Source organism: Hibiscus syriacus, unplaced genomic scaffold (assembly GCF_006381635.1).
Source record: "Hibiscus syriacus cultivar Baekdansim isolate YM2019G1 unplaced genomic scaffold, ASM638163v2 tig00110548_pilon, whole genome shotgun sequence".
NCBI classification, from domain to species: Eukaryota; Viridiplantae; Streptophyta; class Magnoliopsida; order Malvales; family Malvaceae; genus Hibiscus; species Hibiscus syriacus.
In genome coordinates this window covers 746,981-768,655 of record NW_024062775.1, presented here as the reverse complement: position 1 = coordinate 768,655, position 21,675 = coordinate 746,981, and the positions used below count along the sequence as shown (strand labels likewise).

The following is a 21,675-nucleotide window of genomic DNA, read 5'->3' as shown; positions in this document are numbered from 1 at the left end:
TAACATTTGCTGATACAGATGTTAAAAGTGTGCTCAACATTACTTCTTGTTGAGATGAGCCTCAAAGAATGCCCAAATATTCATATTGCTGTGAGCCTTCAAAATGCCCCAATATTCTATTTCTAGTTGAAATGGGCCCTCAAGATGTCCCTCTAGATCTGTCTGATTCACTCTCAATGTCTGTTTGACTGGAATGTCATGATCCCCACGAGGTCCAATTTTGACAATGAACTGTTGTAGGTACTTGTAGCTTTATTCGTGCCCCAAATCTATTTATCTTGAATACTCTCATTCTGGTGTCACTAAACAGTAGTGTTATCAAGTAACTGAAATTCTCTTCATGTTGTCACAAACTTAAGAAGTATTCAATCATTCTGATAAAAACGTCTGAGATATGTGTCTTCTGAATGAGATGACCATTTTCTGTATCTGGAGGGATTTAGTCAGACAGAGCAGTGAAAATAGCTTGGTAATCCGTTCCAGGATGACACAGTGGCTTATTATCTTTCAGTGAAAGCCATCTCTAAAATATACTTTTCTGTGGGAGAGAAACCAATTTATGTGAACAGTAATTTGGTGTAATAGTAAGACTACATATACAGTGGTACAGGCTCTTGAAAAATCCACACCCATGCAACATGTTGATTTTGATAACAACTCATCTGATTATGAAGCGATCTTTCAGGATGATTTCACAGATATTGATAGTTCTTTCTGATACCGAGGGAATCCTGAATTCTGATTCTAATGAGGAGAATAAACTGTTATACTTGATAAAAATAGGATATTCAGAGATTGAGGTTTCAATAGCCATGGAAAGATGTGGTTTGGATTCATCAATTGCAGAGTTGAAAGATTTTATATGTGCTGCTCAAATGGCTAAAGTTGCTGACGTATTTCTTCCAGTAGAAGGTAGAAATTCATTATGCAATGACCCCAATTACAAGCAAAGGTGAAACTTGGGCTATGATTTTTGAAAAGGAAGAAGCAGAGGAAGCTTGAAAAGAAGCTTCTTAATGAAGACAATCATGCAGTTCATCTTTCAATTCTAATGATCGGTTCTGGGGTTCCTACCGAACCAGATCAGATAACTCAAAGAACACTTCCAGAAGATGCTATTGGGTCTCCTTATTTCTACTATGAGCAAATTCATCTTTTAAATCCAATGATTGGTTTTGGGGTTCATACCAAATCAGATCAGATAACTCAAAGAACACTTCCAGAAGATACTATTGGGTCTCCTTATTTCTGCTATGAGAACGTGGCACTTGCTCCAGTTAATGTTTGGACTGGAACATTACAGTACTTATTCGATGTAGAGCCAGAATTTGTAGATTCGAAGCATTTTCATGCTGCTACACTGAAAATAGGCTATATTCATAATCTGCCAATTGAGAACAGATTTCCTCTTATTTTGTTTTCTCTACGCACTATTCATGATACTTTTCCATTGACAAAATGGTGGCCTTCCTGGTATCCACGAACAAGGTTGAACTTTTTACAAACATGTACAGGAAGTGCCAAATTGACAGAAATGATCTGTAAGGCTCTTGAAGCTTATGACGATGAGTCACCTTCGAGTGTCCTGAAGTATGTTCTTGATGAGTGCTGAAAATGGAATCTGGTATGGGTTGGAAGGAATAAAGTTGTTCCACTTGAACCTGATGAGTTGGAAATGCTTCTAGGTTTCCCTAAAAACCATACACGAGGATCTATACAGAGACATGTTCCATGGTGGTATCAATGTCTTGTCTCTTTTCTCTGGGATCAATGATGCAGAAGTTGTCTTTTACTGTCTTGGCATATCTTTGAAGCAGATGTGCAAGAACTGAATGATGATCGGTTGGAGCAATTGATGAGTAGATTTGTCGAATTCGACCTTGTTGTCGGTGGCATCCAGCGTAACAACCTTACTGGAAGAAATAAACATCATCAGGATGAACTAGAAGATTTTTGTTGGTGCATTTTCTTGTAATGACTGCTACGACAGTTATCTTTTCTGTTGCTCCAATATATCCTACTCTTTTCAAATTATGGAACGGTTTAGTTGACAGTAAAACTGGTTATCCCAACTTTTAGAATACTGTAACCAATGTTACCCTATATAAAAGGCCTATAAGGATATATTCTGTTCCAATGTCTTATTCTGTGCCATAAGTCCTCAAATTCAAATTCAGCAATCTTCTGAAGGACATAATGAATATCGTCTTGACAAAGAAAGTGATCGGCATAGAAGAAGTAGCAATGATGTATCAAGACTTGAGCCAGCATCGCGGTATAACCAGAGTGCATGTAGTGTGACTTGTTCATGGCTCTATGATGTAATATTCTAGAGAACATGAATTGATGGTTGGGGAAAATAATTTGTCTGGTGATGCTTATCGCCCTCAGCATGAGATAAACGATAATATTTCTTGATGAGCTACTAATAATGTCACAGGAGAGTGTCACAAGTTCAATTCTCCAGACTTTCTGGCTTCTTGGACCACTTGCCTTCAAAAATGTGAAGTGCTTCATTATTCTGGCCTCGTTCATTCTTTTTCTATAACAGAGGTAGAATAAGCAATAATTGCTTCAAGGATCTTCCTCATTTGAGACTGTCCTGTTTAAAAATGTTTTTTCTCCTTTCTTTATTGAAGAATGAAAGAATTTTGAAAAGTAATACCCTTCTCAGGTTCACAATAAAATCAAATCATAAGCATGAATTCAAAGAATATCAAAAGAATCAACAACTCTGTAATATTTGAGAATTATAATTCTTTGACAGGTATCAAGATTTGGTTTGGTTTCAGGATGGCCTTCCTATTTTCTATGGTTACATCTATTTAAGATGTCACTCATCTCTCGCTCTTTGTGAACTTTGTCACATGTCTCACTTTGAGGACTTGGTATTTTAACCGGATGCGTACAAAATGACGCAACTAGGATTGCCAATTACTAGACCTTCTAGAATCCTTCCATTTCAATTCTCTGGAATATTTTATTTAGACTCATCTAATCAAAGTAGTGCAAAAATATCGGTCTAAAAATGAAATTTCTGAGTGATTGTGTGAAGTTGACTATAACAGGTGTTTCACAACTCCCTTAGTCCATCTCTTAACATATTTGCCATTTTGGCTAGCTAAATTCAGCTTTATTGTATATAATAATCACCTTTATCAGGTTAATTGAAACTTATCCATAAAGCCGGGGCGATTAACCAACTGCTCTAGAGGGACAGTTTTATTGCATATAATAGTATAATAGACTAGCTGAATATTATCCATAAAGCCAGGGCGATTAACCAATTGCTCTAGAGGGACAACTCAAGCTTTATTGTATAATAATATAGCATGGGTGTTCAAATCCAATTTCTTAAGCTTGTTAAGAAGAACCTGTTATAGTCTAGGTGTTTTGGTGGAATTCAGAAAATCTCTTTGTTAGAATTCAATTCTCAAGCAACTGACTTAAACTAGATTTACCTATTTGTGAAGATTACGTTCATCATCGAACGTCATCAATAGAAAAATACTCTAGTCGGTTTTGTAATGTAATACACCAATGATGCCCCATGTTGTATGCTCCTATATATAAATACCAAGCCTTTTGTAATGTCTTTTAATTGGAGAAGGCTATCTCATATTTGTAATAGGATATTGTTCGGGTGTATTTCTTCTGGGGTAAGGTCAAGGGTCCTTGTTTTTCTGGTTTTCAATCTTGATATTTTGTCAAAGATTATAACTCTAATCATGCAGAATTTTTAATCCAATTGATATTCAAAGAACTGCAAGATTACAAAATTGATTCAATGCTCATAACCTTAATAAGCAAAACAAATTTATTTATTGCACAAAAGGCGGAGAAAGGAACAAAAAACAAGTTTAAACAGGATGCTGAAAATAGAAAAGTACTACAGTGGTAGATAACAACTTCCACTTATTTATTTAGCCTACCCCATCATTCCAATATTGTTGGGTGTGTAATTGGTCTAAGATTTTCCTCATTTACCCCCCATTTCTTGATTATCTTTTGTGTCAACTTCTTTGGGTAAGCCTTCAGATACATAACTCTTTACTTTATTCTGAGCAGTCTTCATTATCATCTTTTTCTTCTCTGGCTGTTAATTGAGCTCATTTTTGGATTCAGAACAACGTTTACTAAGGATGACAGCCTTGTCCTGATTCTGAACACATATTGTGGCTGTAATTGGAGTAATATTCACCAGACTCTTTGTATCCAAACTCTTTTCACTGGTCTTCAGAAAATTTGATACATGCGTTTGAGGTTTCTTCAGAGTTTTATCTTTCCCATTCATTCTTAAACCTGTGGGCCAGTCTCGAATTACCTCTCCTTTTACTTTTTTATCATTTAAAATCAGAGAAGTATTGAGAATTGAACGTTTTATCTTTGGCTCAAGTACTTTGTTTTCTTCATTTTCTGCGGCATGTACTTTACTTGTTTTGATACTACAAACTCCATTTTGATGTTTAATTCTCTATTGTTTGACCAAAACAGACTGGTCATCCAATTCTATGATTCCCTGAACCAAGAGGTCTTGAACTCGTTGTGTGAAGCGACCACACTTTTCAATGGAGTGTCCTTAGGCTCCAGCGTGATAATCACAAGAGAGTTTCTCATTATACCAACTCGGGTATGGAAGCAACAAAGGCTTAGCTCGACATGGAGTAATAATATGGGCTTTGAGTAACTCAAGATATAACTTGTTGCATGAAACTAAAGGAAACTTGGGTAGAATTTCCCCTGACATCACTGTCAAATTACAATTGTTTACTCTGCTTTCTTGAAGACCTTGTGACTGTTTGATTTGTTTAGCTTTCTTCAATGGTACTGAAATTTCTTTCATGCTTCTCTTCAACTTGATCTTTTTCACCTTATCTGGGGTCATACCCAATTTTTGGAGATTTATCGAATTTCCACATTCCTCGACAAAGTCTTGGTCATTTGTTTCCATTGTATTAGCTACATTATTCATAATCCCATTCAAATCTTTCACAACAGGATCCTCTAAGGGTTTCTCTCCATGGATTACAATATTCATCAGGTCCATCAATTTGGTCAGTTGTTCCTTTGAATCATTCTGGAATTTTTTCACTTGATCAGTCATCTTTTGTTGTGTCTCGATAAATTGCTCTTGCAATTTCTCAATTCTACCAACCCTTGCTAAAATCTCATTCATGGCTATTATCCTTCTTTAGGAAGACCAAGTTAACTCCACTTTGATTCTGTCATGGAATTCTCCACGAATTATTCCACGTTGTCATGATGAAATACATGTAGAATAGTTTGAAATAAAATGTAATTATGCAAATATACAAATGCAAAAATGAAAATATAAATATAAACGTAAAAATGAAAAAAAAATGCTAAATGTAAATGTAAATGCAAATATAAATATGTGAATGTAACAATAAAAATGTAAATTGTACAATACAAAAGGAAACATAAAAGTATAAATGCAAAATGAAAAATGCAAGGATGCAAAATGCAAATGTATGTATGAAAAGGTGTTACTCAAGAGTGATCATCTTAGAACAGATTTCATTGAACACAAAAGCTTCGGTACATCAAACAAAACTTTTACATGTAGGGGATAACTTTCACTCCTAACTTCTCTATTTCCCTTAAAAGCCAAACTAACTTCCAATCATACTCAGGTGTGGAGTTATCCATCTGCTTTAATTCTCTCGTGAAGCCAGCTAAGTCCACCAGCTTATGAGCCACATTGTTTGCTTGAGCAACGGCTTCCTTCATGATATTGTCTTTTTCCTTCATCTTTTGCATTAACTCTCGAAGTTGTAAACAATATTGTTCATTTTTTCTTGTGAGAGAATCTTTATGTTCAAAAAGTTCTCGTACAAGATCTCCATAATCATCTACACATTTCTTCAATGTTTTGTTCTTGGCCATAGTGGCTTTTAATTCAGTATCGATCTCAAGCTGATGAATCTGATATGATGCTTCCATGTTGGTCATAGCACTATTTAACCTTTGATTTTTGACTTGACATCTTTTTAATTCACTAACAGACATATTGCATCTTTCTTCTGCAACTTGTGAATTATGATAAAACTTCTTGGCTCGTCCTTCATGTATGTTACAGTTCTTCTTCAGTTTGGTGACCCATGTTATCCACTCTTCTGGGGTGTTCCCTATACCAGCATTTTGAAAGGCTTGACTGACCTTCTGGAAATCTTCCTGTATGCTTTCCATTTTGGTGCTCAATTTATTCAAATGACATATTTGGGCTTCGAATCTCAGCAAATCTTCTTCCTTCTGGACGTCCCTACTGATGCTATTACCTTTGAATACATTTGGTGTTGATCTGGCAAGATCTTCAGTTACCAAACTAGGTTGATCATTTATCATAAACTGTAAGGCTCCCTGATCCAAAAGTCTTTGGACTCGACGTTTGAAGGTAAGACAATTCTCGATGTTATGTCCTTGATCTCCGGCATGATATTCACAATGAACGTTAATGTCATACCAATTTGGATACGGAGGTTGGAATGGTTTTATGTAATATGGAGCTACTTGTCGTGCTTCAAGTAACTTTTCATACAACTCTTTATATGGTATGGGGATAGTATCAAGATGAGAACCACCTTTTGTCTTGGATTGAACCTGAGTTTTAGACATATGGAGCGGACCAAACTTCGATGATTTCTGATTACATGATTTCTTCTTATCTCTGGGAGCTTTTACAGTGGTCACCATTTCTTTGGTATCTCCAGACGATTTATGAATACGAATGATGACTGTCTGTAATTTCTCAAGTTGGTTAAGATCCGAAGTCCCTTGCGTATCTGACATTGCAGGGTTAAGTTCATTGAGCTCTCTCTCTTTCTATGCAGGAATCTCTTCTCTTTTGGCCAAAACAGATATTCTATCCATCATCTTGGACATCTGCTCTCTTATTTCTCGTATCTCATTTTTCTCTTCAATGGGCATACGATCTTTGGGTGCATAGCTTTCCTCTATCTTTGGAGTTCCCTCAGGATGCCATTCCATGATTGTGACATATTTTGTTCGATCATAAAACTTTTTGTCCATTTACGATTTCTTTCCAATATGATGAACAGTCTTTCCAATAAACACCTTTTGGTTATGCCATGATCATGTAATGTAAACAAAAGAAATCAATATAAACAAGTTTAGAGCAAACAATATGTATGAAAAAAATGAGAAGTGAAAAAAAAGAAATTGGTTAGTACCAATTAATGGAAAGAAAAGTCTATCTATCAAGGTATAAATCTTATCCTCATGCTTTCTAGTTCCATGCTTTGTTTGGAAAAATTAACCTAACTGCATGATTTCTAGTTCACATGCATTTATTCAGAGTGGAAAATAATAAATTAAATAAATTAAAAGCTAGAGCTTATTTCTCCTTTGTGTACACCTATGGCCATGATTTCAGTATTGTCTTAGATTAGGAGAATTTCTAGGGTTTATTATATGCAGGTTTTTAGTTCTATGAGTAAAGGTATTCGAATTGTCCTTGTTGATGCACCCTTGAGCTATCAACCCTCAATCCTAGTCCATTACAGACTTAAGCAGACCGAGTTCAATTCGAGAGGACACATTTCTCTATGCCTGACACGGAGAATAAATTCTCACGAAGACATAGAGCATATGAACCCCGAAAGTTACTTGCTAGGTTTGACACGGAGAATAAATTCTCACGAAGACGTCGCTTTCACTCCCACTTAAAAGGGACAAGCTTGATTAGAAAGCTTATGTTATGCAATGCAAGTGTTGTGTGTGAGGAGAAATATTCAAACCTTTGACAAATAATTAAATGAAAATTTAATATATGAAAATAAAGTAAAAATATAAAATATAAAAAATATTATGAAAATCATAAGTAATAAAAAATTGAAAGAAAAGAATTAAAAATTAAATAAATAAATTTTTAATTTCTAATTAATAGAGACAATTTATAATTAATCTTAAAGTTTGACAGTCCCCAACGGAGTCACCAAGCTGTCGTAACCGATTTTCGCCCGGGAACGAATTTTTTACTTACTTGGCGGGAAAAGTGATCTAATAAATGGTTTTTAAAATAATTTGGGAGTCGCCATCGACCTTTTGGGTTAGGTAGGTCGAATACCTAAAAATTATCTTTTAAAAGAGTTTTAAGAAAACATCAGTTAAAAGATGAACTGATCTGCGTTTATAACCAAAAATTCGTTTTTTTTAATAATAAAAAAGGATTCGTGGTCGGTTACGTTTAGGGAAGGATTAGCACCCCTACAACGCCCAAAATTGGTATTTTTTAATTATAAATTGTCTCTTATTATTAAAAATTCAAAATATATTTAATTTATAATACTATTTTTAAAATTATAATTATGAAAAATATATATTAATTTATATATTTATAAATAAAATATTTATTTATTTAGAAATATTAGAAAATGACTTCTAGGTGCCTTAAGACAGCTCTTTTCCTCGATATTAAAAAATAAATAAATAATTAAAACAATTAATATATTTATAAAATAGGATATTTATTTATTTAAAAATTTAGAAAATGGACATCCAGTTGTTTTAAGACTGCCCTTTCTTAATATTGAAAAATAAATAAATATTAAAACAAGATTAAAATAAGTTAAAAGTAATTAAATAAGATTTTAATAATAAATAAATATTATAATATATATTTATGGCTAAATAATAATAATAATAGTAATAATAATTAAAAGTAAACATATAAAATTAACATATAATGAACAAAATTAAAACTATATATTTAAAATAAATAAAACTTATAAAAATTGAAATTAGTGACTAAATTATAACTTAATAGAATTAAATACCTAATTCGTAATTAATTATTTAAAATTACAGGGATTAAACATGTTATTTTATCCATTATTAATTTGGTGACTAAAATAAAATTATATTAAATTCGAATATCAGATTAAAATAAATTACAAATAGTACTCGGGATTAAAATATTAATTATTAAAATTAAAGGACTAAATCCGTATTTTATCTAAAATATTTATATAAACATATTAGTGATTAAATTATAAAGTAAACAAAATTAGAAGACCAAATTAAAACATTTAGAATTTGATTTTAGTGACTAAAATGGAATGTTACAAAACTAAGATGGCTGCGGAAAGGGTTTAGCCAAAAGTGAAATTACGGATATACCCCTTCCTAAAACGACATCGTTTGGGAAGGGGTATATACTCCCCTTCCAGCTGGCCCGAAGGGCCAGCGTTTCCATATCTCTTATTTCTCTTCTCTCTCTAACAGTGAGAGAAGAGAATTCTCTCTCGCTTCTCTCTAGCTTCCCTCACCAGAGAGAAGCTGGTCATCGGCCGGCAGCTGTCTGCCGCCGTAATCCCCACCGCCGGCCACCGCATCCGGTGGCCGAAAAATTTTATTTTTACCAAAACGATCGGACCGTCCTAATGACGGTTCCGGTGTTCCTTTCTCTTAAATAGCTCCCGATCGGAGCAAATCAAGGAAAATACCTTCGGTTTTCGAAGGTTTTTGGTGACGCTTGGAGGCCGGTGGTGACTCCGATTGAGGTGTTGTCTTCCCCGGTAAGTTTCTCTCGCTCTTCTCTTTTTGTTTTGTGGTTTGCTTTCTGTTTTTTTCCCCTTTTTTTTGTTCTCTGTTCTTTTTTTTTTCCTCTGTTTTTAGGCGAACCGAGGCTTTATAGCCTTGTCGAGACGTTCATCGGACCGAGTAATGGAATGGCCCTCAGTGAGTCACCGAACTATGGTGGTGACTCACCATAGGGTAGCAACGTGGATGACTCAGTGGCACTTCTAGAGGCTTCTATGAGGGCGGCGGCAGCTGGAACGTTGACGTGGGGCGGCTGAAAACATCTGGAGGCGACAGCTGGGGTCTTCTGAAAGCAGCGGTGGCTGGGACGTGGTCCTAGGGTTGTGATACCCTAGGGTTTCCTCTGGAAGCTTCTGGACCGTTGGATCTAGATCGGTTGAGGTGGAGGCGGCTGCTGGTGATGATACAAACCCTAGATGGGTTTAGGGTTACTGTTGGGCCATCTGGATTTGGGTTTGGTCTCTTGTAACTGGGCTCGTCTGGGTTGGGCCGGACTTGGCCTGTTTGTAATAATAATAATTTTAATAATAATAAATAAAATAATAATAATAATAATATATAAAATAATAATAATAATAATAAATAATAATAATAGAAAATGGAGAAAAAAAATAGTATCTTCACTTACGAGTTTGGTGCTCCACAACAGCACATGCACCTAATAAACTGTTACTACATTTTTAATATTCCTAAACCAATGGTCATCTCCAACTCAACTCACTAACTTGAGTGACAAAAGATACTATTAAAAAAGCATTAAACAATTATTTCAGAGCCAGATCGACTTTAATGTTTCTTAATTTAATTTACCCCCAATAAGTTATCAGATCATCAATATTCGATTCATTTTTTTTTTAAATATCAACAATAAGGGTACGTTTTTCTATAAAATATAGATTATTTTATTTTATTTTTTTAGAATATAGAAAACGTTGAATAACACGTGTTTGGTTGTAAAATTAGAAAATAATTTCTGAAAAATAAAAATAATTAAAAGTAGGGAAACATAAAAAAATATATTTCCAGTATTTCATTAAAATTGTACTGAAAATTTGGAAAATAGGAACAAGCAAGATCTGAATTTTAAATTAACTCATACATGTTCAAATCCTTCTAACAGTAGTTTTTTATTTAATGGTATCTAAAACCCTCAAACTTTTTAAAAAATAATGTGATCCATGAACTTTTTATTACAATCAATATGGTCCTTAAATAGAATTTTTTAATAACTTAACTTTTGCAGTATTTTTATATTTAATGTATTGAATATCTCAATAATTGTTAATACTTTATATTTAAATATTAACTTAATTTAAAAAATAAATAAGTCCTCTAATTTTCTAAAAAAATCAATTAGGCCCTCGATCTTAGTAAAAAAAAGTAGTTAAACTCATCTATCACATCTTCATCAATCATGTACTCAATGCTCGCTTCTGATATTTTAGTGGCCTAAGACGAATATAGAAATTAAACCCTAATAACAGGTACCAAAAAATATTGAATCATAATAACAAGAAAAACTAAATAAATTTTCTTTTAAATTAAGTTTTTATTATGTTTAATAAATTATCTAATAAGCACATTAAATTTTAAATAGAAAATAATAAGAAATTTTATTAAGCACCAAATTACTCACACAAAACAAGATGATCCTCCTTTAAAAAGGTATATGCTAGATTTTAACTTTTTCAATTTTAACCTTTTCATCTTGTCAAAATATAATAAAACAATAATTAAGTGAAAAGTAAAAAAAATAATTTAAAAATGTCACATCAATATCGTCGTTAATTTTTTAATGGTAGATAATAAAAGAAGAAACAAAATGTAAGATTAAGTATGATTTAAAAAAATAATAATTGAATGACCAAAATAAAATTAAAATAATAAGTTGTAACTAAATAAATAATTATCATTTTTTAATTATAAGTAAAATTACAATTTTGGCCATGCTCAGGAACGGGCTTGCGTGTATTGCCACAATAACATTAACATTGTTGATTATTATATAATCTTTGTAAATTGTCACATCAGTGTAGTAGATTATCATGTAATCTTTGTATCTGTCATGTAAACGTCGTGATGATTTGACTTTGTTGGTTAAATAGTTAGATAGATTTGTTTCTCAATTTATTGGTAACATTGAATGCAAAAAAAAAAAAATTAAGGGCTACATTATTTTTTCTCAAAAGTTTGAGGGCATTAAACACAATTAATGTATTTTTTATTTTAAAACACTTTTGTGGCTCTTGCTTACAATAATATTTTTTGTATATTTTTAAAATTTAATTGATGTCTATTATGCATTAACATAATATTCTTATTATAAATTAAAATAATTATGGTAATAAATTTTTTAATAATTATATCTAAATTTAATTATTTTTTCGATAATGCTGAACCAAAAAGACTAAGCTACAAGATTCACTTCCCCAAGGACGGAGCTCCCTTTGGGCCCTTGTTAAAATTCATATATTGGATATAATTTTGATTTAATAGTATTTTGGTTCATGTCAAAATAAATATTTAAATTTAAAAAATATAAAAATTTATTAAATATTTAATCAAGTAGGGGTCGAACTAAAGAATGATAAGTATGTGTTCTCAAATTTTTGGTCTAATTACAATTTAAGTCATTGTAAGTTTAAATATTATTCTTTTTTAAATTTAGGGTGAATACAATGTAATATATGTACAAAGACTTTCAACTATTTGACAATGAACGCTCATACCCCCACATACGTGCTTGAACTCAGGACCTCAAGGATAACAACAATTCCTTAATCACTAAGGTCGGTTGTTTCATATTGAATTTCGAGTTTAAATACCTAATAAATCTTTATATTTTTCTTAACTAGTCTAATATTTCGTCCCCTGCCAATATTTAATTATGGCTCTGTCCCTGCACCTACCTCAAAATTATCTCCTCCACCTCACGAGGAGGCTAAATTTAATTCTTTAATAACATTTGTTCGTAACGATTTTAAAAAATTAGATATCAAATATATTTTTATTATTTTTATTTTTAAATTTAAATTTTCATTTATATTAATCAAACATATTTTTAATTTTTAAAAAAAATTGAAAATAAAAAATACTTTTTGAAAATAAAAACAAAAAAACAAAAAATATTTTTTAAAACCAACCGATCTCTAAATATTATGTATCACCTAATTGAAACAATTAAATTTTGACTTTGACAGTATTTCTTGATAAAAACAGTATAATTTTAATTTGAGGTCAAACATTTCTTTTAAAAAAAAATTGCATATCTCAGTAATAACGATTAAAAATTAATTTACCTTTTACCAACAAGTTAGTTTAAATGGTAAGCAGTTTGATATTTTTAAATAAATCTCGAGTTCGAGTCTTTGTATATACAGAAGATCTCCACTAGAAGACTTACCTACCAAAAACAGGTGTACGACACGAATTCGTCACTAATTACTCTTTCGTCCCACTAAACGTGTTTCTTTTAGTTTTTAAAATTATCTCATTCAAAATGTTTGATTAAAGAAGTAAACAAACAACACTTACCCCCTTTATGTCTCACTCTTTTAGTCCTATCAAAATAAATCTATCAAATCTATTAATCACTCTTTAGGGATAATTTTATCATTTCTTTTGGTCAAATATATATACTAAAACTACATTTATAGTCAACATGAGACAAAAATTATTAGACGGAAAACTATTTATTTTCAAAATATAAAAATAAAGAAATTTAGGCAACGTCCATACTATAGTTTGCACCAGATAATATATGGATCATTTGTGAGCAAATATAAATGTGTCCCACCTACATAATAATAAATAACAACGATGTTACTTTTGACCTCTAAATTATAAATATTTTCACATTTTTTATATTTATTTTCTGTTTGAAATAATTAATATTTCTGGAAGACCTTTTTCATATAGATATTGGAAAGGAGCGACCTAAAAAAGAATTATTGAAAAGAACAAAACCTAAGAGTCAAATATTAGCAGCTTGCTTTTGAATGGTAATGTGGATTTGACAGATTTGGTAACCCAACTTCCTCTAATTATACCTTTTTTTAGAATTTGTACATTAAATGAACGAGACTTTCAACTTATACCATTTACTCCACCCTATAAACCATTCAAGCTAAAACTAGCAAATACTTGTTTTTGTTGTAGTTTTAACTATTCGTCAAACACGCTCCTCCTCCTCCTCCTCATCCTGAAACCATTGGAATACTGCTCCTATGAAGTTGTTCCGATTTGAATTCCAAGACAATGAAACTCAATCAAGCAAACCAAACCGCTAGAATGCTGTTTTTGAGTGTAAACCTCGTTTGTTTGAACCACCACCAGTGTAAGAATCATTGTGTTTATTAACTGGGTGGGTCTCCTTCACTAATTTGTTCTCCTTAGTATCTTTACTCTCTTGTGCACCCACATGCGCGTTCATCACCGGAATTCAAAGCATCGCCAGTCAGACACTTGAATATTTGGCCCCTCGGCAAGATTACATTCAACCAGCGGTTGTCCAACACACTAATGACTTCTTTTTCAAGGTCGAGTTCTAAATCTTTGAACCTACAAGTCATGAGAACACACTCCACAATCTCAATTCTCATTCGAAACACACGCATAGATGAAATAATTATGTCATAAAAACCGTGGACGACAACAATATTGCTGATAACATATTGCAATTATTATCCCTAACAAAACTTGTGCTCTTTAGTATAATAATGCTAAGTTGCAGAGATCTCATACTATAATTTACACTGACAGTAGATTTTCAGCGCACAAGCTTTAACATAGGAAAAAAAGGTACAACATTCATTTTCAGCTCCCCGAATAGTCCCATAGATGGAATTCCATAACCAGAAACTTCTATAACTTCCGTCCGCTCATGTAGTCGATGCAGTGTTTGTGACTATTGATGGTGGTTAAGCATTTGGCTTGGATCGGAGGGGGCAGGATTCAGGCCTTCTTTCCCCATTTGTTGCACTTCACGTGGAGATAGTATCTTGATATACCACACATTGTTCACAAATTCCCTGATTATCACAGCATTTAAACGAGGGAAATAAGCCACCAAAACCAAGAGTTCACAAATTCCCTGATCTTCACAAAACCTTGAACAAAAATATCTCCCTCCTACTTGTGTGAAATTTGGTGCAAGAATTATGAAGTAAAGAATGCTCTCCATCACTATCTTAACAGTCACTGTCCGAAAATTATTCAAAAATAAATGAAGGGTGGTTTGGAACTTACTGCCAAGGATCATCGCCAAGGAGAAGAATATCATTCTCCCTGTCAACGAATACAAGCTGCCAGCCTGATCTCTGAGGATCCTCTAGTTGGCCTTCAAGACCAAACATTCGAGCGAGCTCACACCGCAGCTCATTATAGCTGCTGAACTTGGAAATATCCAATGAGCGCCCAAAGGACCCCGACTTGTGAACCTATCAACAAGAAAAAAGATTAAAAAAAACAGTGAGAATCACAAGCCATTCGAGAAACTAGACATTATCCTGTAATTAGCTTTTGAATTAAATAGAAAATCCCCAATACAATATCATCAATACACAACACTCCATTAATTACATGTTTCAGAGACAAAAAAAAAAACAGTGGACTTTTCAGCCAAAATAACAAAAGAACAGTAGTTTCATGAGCAACAGAATCCAAAGAGCTTGCCTTACTGAATAAAAAACTACAGTTGACAAATCAGAGATCTATTGAAAGTGATCCACAAGTCTGCACGACATGCTTTGCCTAGTCTAATATGAGGCTCAAATTGATTTATTCTTCACAACCAGATAACTCGCATATTTCACCATCTAAAAATAATCAGACATTTGCAAAGATTAAGAGAAGTCCTATCACCTTAACAAAGGTTCCAGTTGGGGGGTTTACTTGGTCCACATATTCAGAAGACTGCAAGTAACCTGATTCATCAACACAACTTGAGGTAGTCATGTCTGAATTAAGAGGAAAATCTGTCCCAGAAGCACTTGTGAAATTGGAAGCAGCAAATGGCAAAGACAATGAATCATTTTCATTTCCAATATTTTTCAGGTTTGTCATCCCATTCTGTAGCATAAGAGATGAGGAATCAATGCTAACCCCAAACAAAAAATTGTTTTGTGGATCAGCTGAGCCGTGGTAAGCAGAATAATCTCTTCCAGGAAATGGAGGTAATAAGTTAGAAAGTATATTCGACTGTGCAGCTCCTAGCTGTTCAACCTGGGGCAGTACATAGTTAGCAGGTTCAGACGAAACCTGTGGTTCAATAGCTGTTGGCTTGGACAACAAAGCAGAAGAAGAGATAATTGGGTTTGATCCATTCATGTCGAGTAAATGGGAAGCTCCAGCATGGGATAATGAACCTAAGATACTTTGCATTGATGAAACATTAGATGTGGCTAGAGAGTTCCCAAGATGATCTGAAAGTGTCTGCTGCTGGCATTGTGAAGCAACAGCTGGCAGATATAAGGACTGGGCCTGGCTGGCTGATACTTTAGGAAAAGTAGGGATTGCATTAGAAATCTGCTGTTGATCAGACATCTCTGGTGGTTGAAGCGTTTGTGGAGATTGTTGCTGCTGCTGATGTTGCAGTGGTTGTTGCTGTTGTCGCTGATCATTATAAGAATCAGAACGCTGCAACTGCTGCAGAAACTGAACCTGAGAAGCAGTCTGATTCTCCTGAAAACCCTGACGAAAAGCATTTTGTGTTTGTGACTGCTGCAACATCTGCCTCTGAATTAGAACAGGCGACCCATTGGACGTGCTCTGTGGTTGCTGGAATTGCAAGAGAGATTGAAAGCCTATTTTTGATGAATCAGTGGTCCTCATTTCCTGAAATGCAGCAGCAGCCATTGCTTGGTAAAGATCGGGTTGGACACCTGGTATTGAAGAAGTATCAAGCCTTGGCTGCATCCAGGGTGAAACTCCAAAACCTTGGAAGTTTAGAGACTGAAGTCCTTGATCCCCAACCCCTCCTTGAAGCCACATCAGTTGGGAATTGATGCTCATATCACCATCTTTGAAAGCTGGCAACAAACTAAACTCATTCAGAACAAAAAGTGAAAACTCATATTTTCAGGTAAAGAAGAGGTTGTGTAACTCCAAGCAAACTTGGCAAAGATTCCAGCATACCATGGAAAGAGGGCACGGCAGATGGCCATGGTCGCTTCAGACGCAGGGGGAAGGGTGATGAATACATGGGAAAGGTTGTTAATGGTTCAATCTCCCACAAGGACACTCTTGGCTGCTTCTCTCCTGCAGTGGATTCATCCCAGCCAACCTGGAATGTACAGTGACTCTTTCATGTCAGATACTAGTGAACACGTTGCCTATTTAAGGGGAAAAACAAGGGGAGAATATGGTATTTGGGAACTAAAATCATGCACACAGAAACTTCAAACAAACCTTAACAGAGCGCCAATGCGAATTTGGCCAGCGAACAGGATCTAAGTCACTAATGCCGGTTATTGTGCCCATATATCTGATAAAACGCCCAAATTAACACCTGGTTACTTAATTTGCCTATAATACTACAGTCAATTGACTGATAAAAATAGAAGTATTTACTTAATTTCTTTAAAAAAATCAAAGTTTCGCAAGGAAACACCATAAAATTTAAGCAATTCCCAAAAGTACGAAAACATTTAGAGAAGACTCACCGGCGGACACTTGACTCTTCTGTCTCGAATAGCATTCTAAACCGCATGCCTACAGAAACTCGGGTGTAATAGACTGCTTTAACATACTTGGCAAGAGGAATGACAAACTCTGAAGGACTAGCCCTGTAATCAAGCCACTGTAAATGAGCAACATCTCATGTTGGAATAGAATCAATATTTTTCAATTAGTATTAAGAAATTGACCTGGGATTATAAAAGATAGTGAAACGGCTATTTGTTGCAGCTGCATGAGCTACTGCAGCAAGAAGACCAATGTGCATGCTATCACTTGACAAAATAGAAGAAGGCATAACAGTCTGAGGACGATTTGCTCTGCGGATGCCCAGTAACAATTGATTCTTCTCATTCCTGATAGAAGCAAACATGTAAAAATAAAAAAACAGAGATGATAGATTAGCAAGCTCGCCGATTAGTAGCAAGAAGAGAAAAAAGCAGCAAAACTCAAAAACCAGCCTAAACCAAGCTCAACCCAACCTGATTTGACCAAGAGAAATCACCTGAATGATGCAAACTAAATTGGTTTGACTTCAAAACTAAACAATGTGTATTCCCAAGACCGCGGTTATAAACCCAAATGACCAGAACTCAATGCAACCTAAACCAAAAATTGACCCCAATTTTCTCAATCCAGTGTGATTGAATCCACCCAACTGCCACCTCTACTACACACGAGGATGCATAACAATAAATTCATCCCTTTAGAAATGAGAAATAGAATGTAGTACTTTACAGTAGAAGACATATTCATATACCCAAAAAAATGCCGTTCATAAAAATTGTTGCTGCCAAACTGTCTAAGCAGGATGATTTTACTAGATTGTCTCAAACCGCATCACAGATTTTACAACTATTAGCAGGATACTTCTCCAGCCAATCACAGAGCAAAGGTACTTTGATTACCAACAAAGTAATCATAAATTATATATGGATGACAGAAAACAAAATTTACCATATAAAAAGGACTGAGTCACCAGCAACAAGCCTCTTAGCACTAACAAAAACACTCCACCCAGTCGTAAGAAGATGTCTTTTTGGCTGGCCTGCATATGATAGAATACATGAATTGATAAGAGGTTTTTTACACCCATTGAAATTCTAAACCCTTTCATCACACAACAAAACATATATATCCCTCGGGAAAAAAACAATTTGCCAAATCAGTGCCCAGTGTCCTACAGAAACTGCTACATTCCAAGCATTGAATCTAAACATATTCCTACAGGAACTAGCAAAAATCGCTAATTCTTAATTAACAGGCAAAACAGTAGGGGTGTAATTCCATATGATAATTACTTTATTCCAGAAGTGCAGGGGATCAATTACATCATTAACGCGTCTTTTGTGGGCGCTTAGTGGAAATTGTTAGATAGGACTCTTAAAATAGAATTTTCTTTTGAGACTTAAGGTAGCTTGATATATTTCTTTGATTATTGTAAGAAGTGATCTTAACTTAAGGGGTTGTACAGAATAATAAAACTTGAGAAAACTAATATGAAAATCCTACAAAGATTCAGGTCTCTCTCTAAAAAGTCCTAAGATTTCAATCACCCTATGACATGAACCTATTAATTTATACTAGTAAAATCACCCCAATTTCATTCCATACAACATTTGATCTTCTTCTCAAATACATGCATATTGGAAATATCCCCATTAAGTCTTCAAATGCCATTCTAATAGAATTACTACTAGATGAGTTAACCCTCATTAGCCAATAGTTAAGCTTTCATTAATTGTTTAATAACCAAAAGGCCTTACAGCTAATTAATCTTCACAATTCCTTCGCAGTTCCTAAGTGGAAAAGGACCTAAGCACATCAAAAGCATAACATGAAGAACTTAAATACGACCGACCTTTCTAAATTGCACATCCACTATATTTAAAGCATATATAAAAAAAAGCACTAGGGTCATTTTATTTCACAATTTGTTCACACACAGCATACACCTGCAAAATAAATAGTTATTCCACGCAATGAAATTCACAAAAAACAAATACATCCAACAAAGGAAGCAAACAAAAAGAATTAATTGTAATACCTTATTAAAATTTCCTATTTCAATTTTTTTCTTATCCATCATAAATAACTAGCTTCTCTTCGTAGGATTCACATATTAGCTAGGCTTTAAAAAATTATCTAAACCCCAGCACCAAAGGCTCTAAGTCAAAATATAATCAGACCAACAACTGATGCAAAATTTAGAAAGGATATATCTAAGACCATATTCGTAACTTTTAGAAACAACTACATAAAACACCCAAAGACTAAAGAAATGCTATAGCACCTTCGAAATGAAATCAGCATCTTATTCAAAAAGTATATGAACTATTAAGCAAAATACGACATTAATTGAAGTCTGATGACAAATAAAACAAAATCACGATAATCTGAAGCTTCCCTTAGAGATATTGTAACATGGTATTGAAAAAAGTTGTTTTAATCACTCACCGCGAAATACATGCCTAAATTTCCACTCATTTTCATGAAGATCCCGGGCAATTAGTTCTTGAGCAGGAGGTTGCAGGGTGTAAACCTGAAGGTACAATAATATTTAAAGAGAGAAAGATAATGAGTCAAACTAATTCAATTAAAACCAGATTCCATTGAACTGAATTGCTTGTAAACCTGAGAACACATACCAGGGGCGGAAAGACTTTTTCAGCAGCCCGACGAGGAACAGAAAACCCGCCATGAGTACTTGTGTCACTTGCCGTCAGTGTTTTACAAAAATAATTGGTTGCCTGTTTGCTGGGTGTACCCAGTTCTCCAGGCAGTAGGTACACATTCTTTTGCTCTTGCTACAACAAAGCTTTCAAGTCAAGAAGAAAAAAATGAAGAGACCAGCAAGCATAAATCTCCAAACAAGGTCAAGTTCTCATACCGAACTCAGAGGCTGCAACGTCATTTGAGCATAAACTTCATCTGTTTCAACATCAGCCTGTACTTGAACAAACACATTGATAAGCAACCAACTAAAAATTTCCATAAACAGAGAGTAGTCTGGGCAGTTATTTAACTTACATGCATGGTCAAATCGTGAAGCTGACAGATAAGTTGTGGGGGTAAGTTCGGATAGTTTGGTATATGAGCATCTACTTCCTTGTTGGTTGAAGCAGCAACCTGCAGAGGGAACCATAAACGCCATCAGCACAATGAAATTATAGAAATGAAGTATACAGTTCCTCATAGAACGCTCTTATCAGTTAGGAGCTTCAGCTGTTCACTCACCAATTCATGCATTAACAACTAGACTACAATGAAGAAACTCAGCAAATCTGAAATGTCAGCTTAAAGGAAGTTCTATCATAGCTTAAAATTCCACATTGTCCTCAAAACTTGTGTTAATCTAGCAATTTTATTGTGCTAATAGAAAGCATGAGAAACGAGAAAGGTGTGGTCACCTGTTCACTATGACCTTGGGGAAAATATACAACACGGCTTCCAACAGGCGGCAGAGACACCAGAGGACCCGCACATGCATGCCACAGTTCAGAATTCAAACATTTCTTCTCCCCTATACAAAAAGCTTTCACCACTACGTAATTTCGAAAATTTATAACCTGGTGCAAGTGTGCAACTTTATACTTCAAGGAAAATACTTCAAAAAAAAGGAGATAAAAACAGTTACCTTCCTCGGTTTGGTGACTAAACCCAGATGAAGAAAGTCTCATTCTTCAAATCTCAAAACAGGAAAAGAAAAAGGGGCTTCTTCTTTCTCAAATAATACCGAAGAGAAAAAGAGTGGTTGACACCGAAAACAAAAACAACCCTTGTTACTGAAGTATACTCGGGAGTCCTAAAACAGCCATAGCTACAAAGGAAAAAGAGAACTTACCCACCCCCACCCCCTTTCTCCACCAGACGCTTCTCAACCTAAGTTAAAATCAACATCCAAAAAAACAGTTAACAACCCTTCACTCAGACAGCCTCACGGAACTCAGATCTTGCTTCTTTTAAACATTCAAAAGCACCCAAAGCTAAACTAAACCGTAAACCCTAGCTTTCTTCTTGTCACTCAGATCTCCACATTCCAAAGGTTTTCCAAAAGTAAACTAGTATCTAACCCCACCCAAAGTGTCCCTCTGCCTCTAATTACTGGAGCTGCTCAGTTGAGTTCGGGAAGTAGAAAATGACACTTCTTAATTGCTTTTGTTTTGAGGTATTTTTAGAGAGAGAGAGAGAGTCAAAGCCTGGACAAGCAGCAGGAAAATGAGTGAAAGAAAATATATCAAATCCGCAATCACTCTTGTTTTTTTTTTATTTAGTAAAAAATGTAAATTATTATAAATTTTCTATTTTATTCACTTAATTGTGTCCCTTCAAATACTTTTAACTTAATTGCTTTGTTTTGAGGTATTTTTAGAGAGAGAGAGAGTCAAAGCCTGGACAAGCAGCAGGAAAATGAGTGAA

The 21,675-nt window shown here is 34.3% G+C and overlaps 1 protein-coding gene and 1 long non-coding RNA gene across 2 annotated transcripts; one reads left to right on the top strand and one right to left on the bottom strand.

Annotated features, from left to right (window-relative positions):
• Positions 1-14,241: 14,241 nt before the first annotated feature.
• Positions 14,242-21,442, bottom strand: LOC120131063 (auxin response factor 6-like). The gene is made up of 14 exons (XM_039148166.1): positions 20,894-21,442; positions 20,667-20,779; positions 20,287-20,385; positions 20,147-20,203; positions 19,905-20,063; positions 19,714-19,798; positions 18,214-18,304; positions 17,448-17,612; positions 17,244-17,366; positions 16,990-17,065; positions 16,717-16,864; positions 15,445-16,610; positions 14,830-15,020; positions 14,242-14,612 (listed from the first exon to the last, which is right to left on the bottom strand). Exons 1-14 carry the CDS (start codon positions 20,934-20,936, stop codon positions 14,489-14,491), a joined length of 2,640 nt encoding a protein of 879 aa, XP_039004097.1. The 5' UTR covers positions 20,937-21,442; the 3' UTR covers positions 14,242-14,488.
• LOC120131064 lies at positions 17,967-20,763 on the top strand. The gene is made up of 3 exons (XR_005516881.1): positions 17,967-17,982; positions 20,536-20,547; positions 20,636-20,763. It is a non-coding gene; the product is annotated as an uncharacterized LOC120131064 (long non-coding RNA).
• Positions 21,443-21,675: the final 233 nt, after the last annotated feature.

Bases quoted from the DNA above. Each gene is read 5' to 3' on its own strand.
- LOC120131063 (XM_039148166.1), bottom strand. From the start codon at position 20,936: ATGAGACTTTCTTCATCTGGGTTTAGTCACCAAACCGAGGAAG. The intron at 15,021-15,444 runs GTGATAGGACTT...TCTTGTTGATAG, and splicing joins CAACTGGAACCTTTGTTAAG to GTTCACAAGTCGGGGTCCTT. The intron at 14,613-14,829 runs GTAAGTTCCAAA...TGTGATAATCAG, and splicing joins CTTGGCGATGATCCTTGGCA to GGAATTTGTGAACAATGTGT.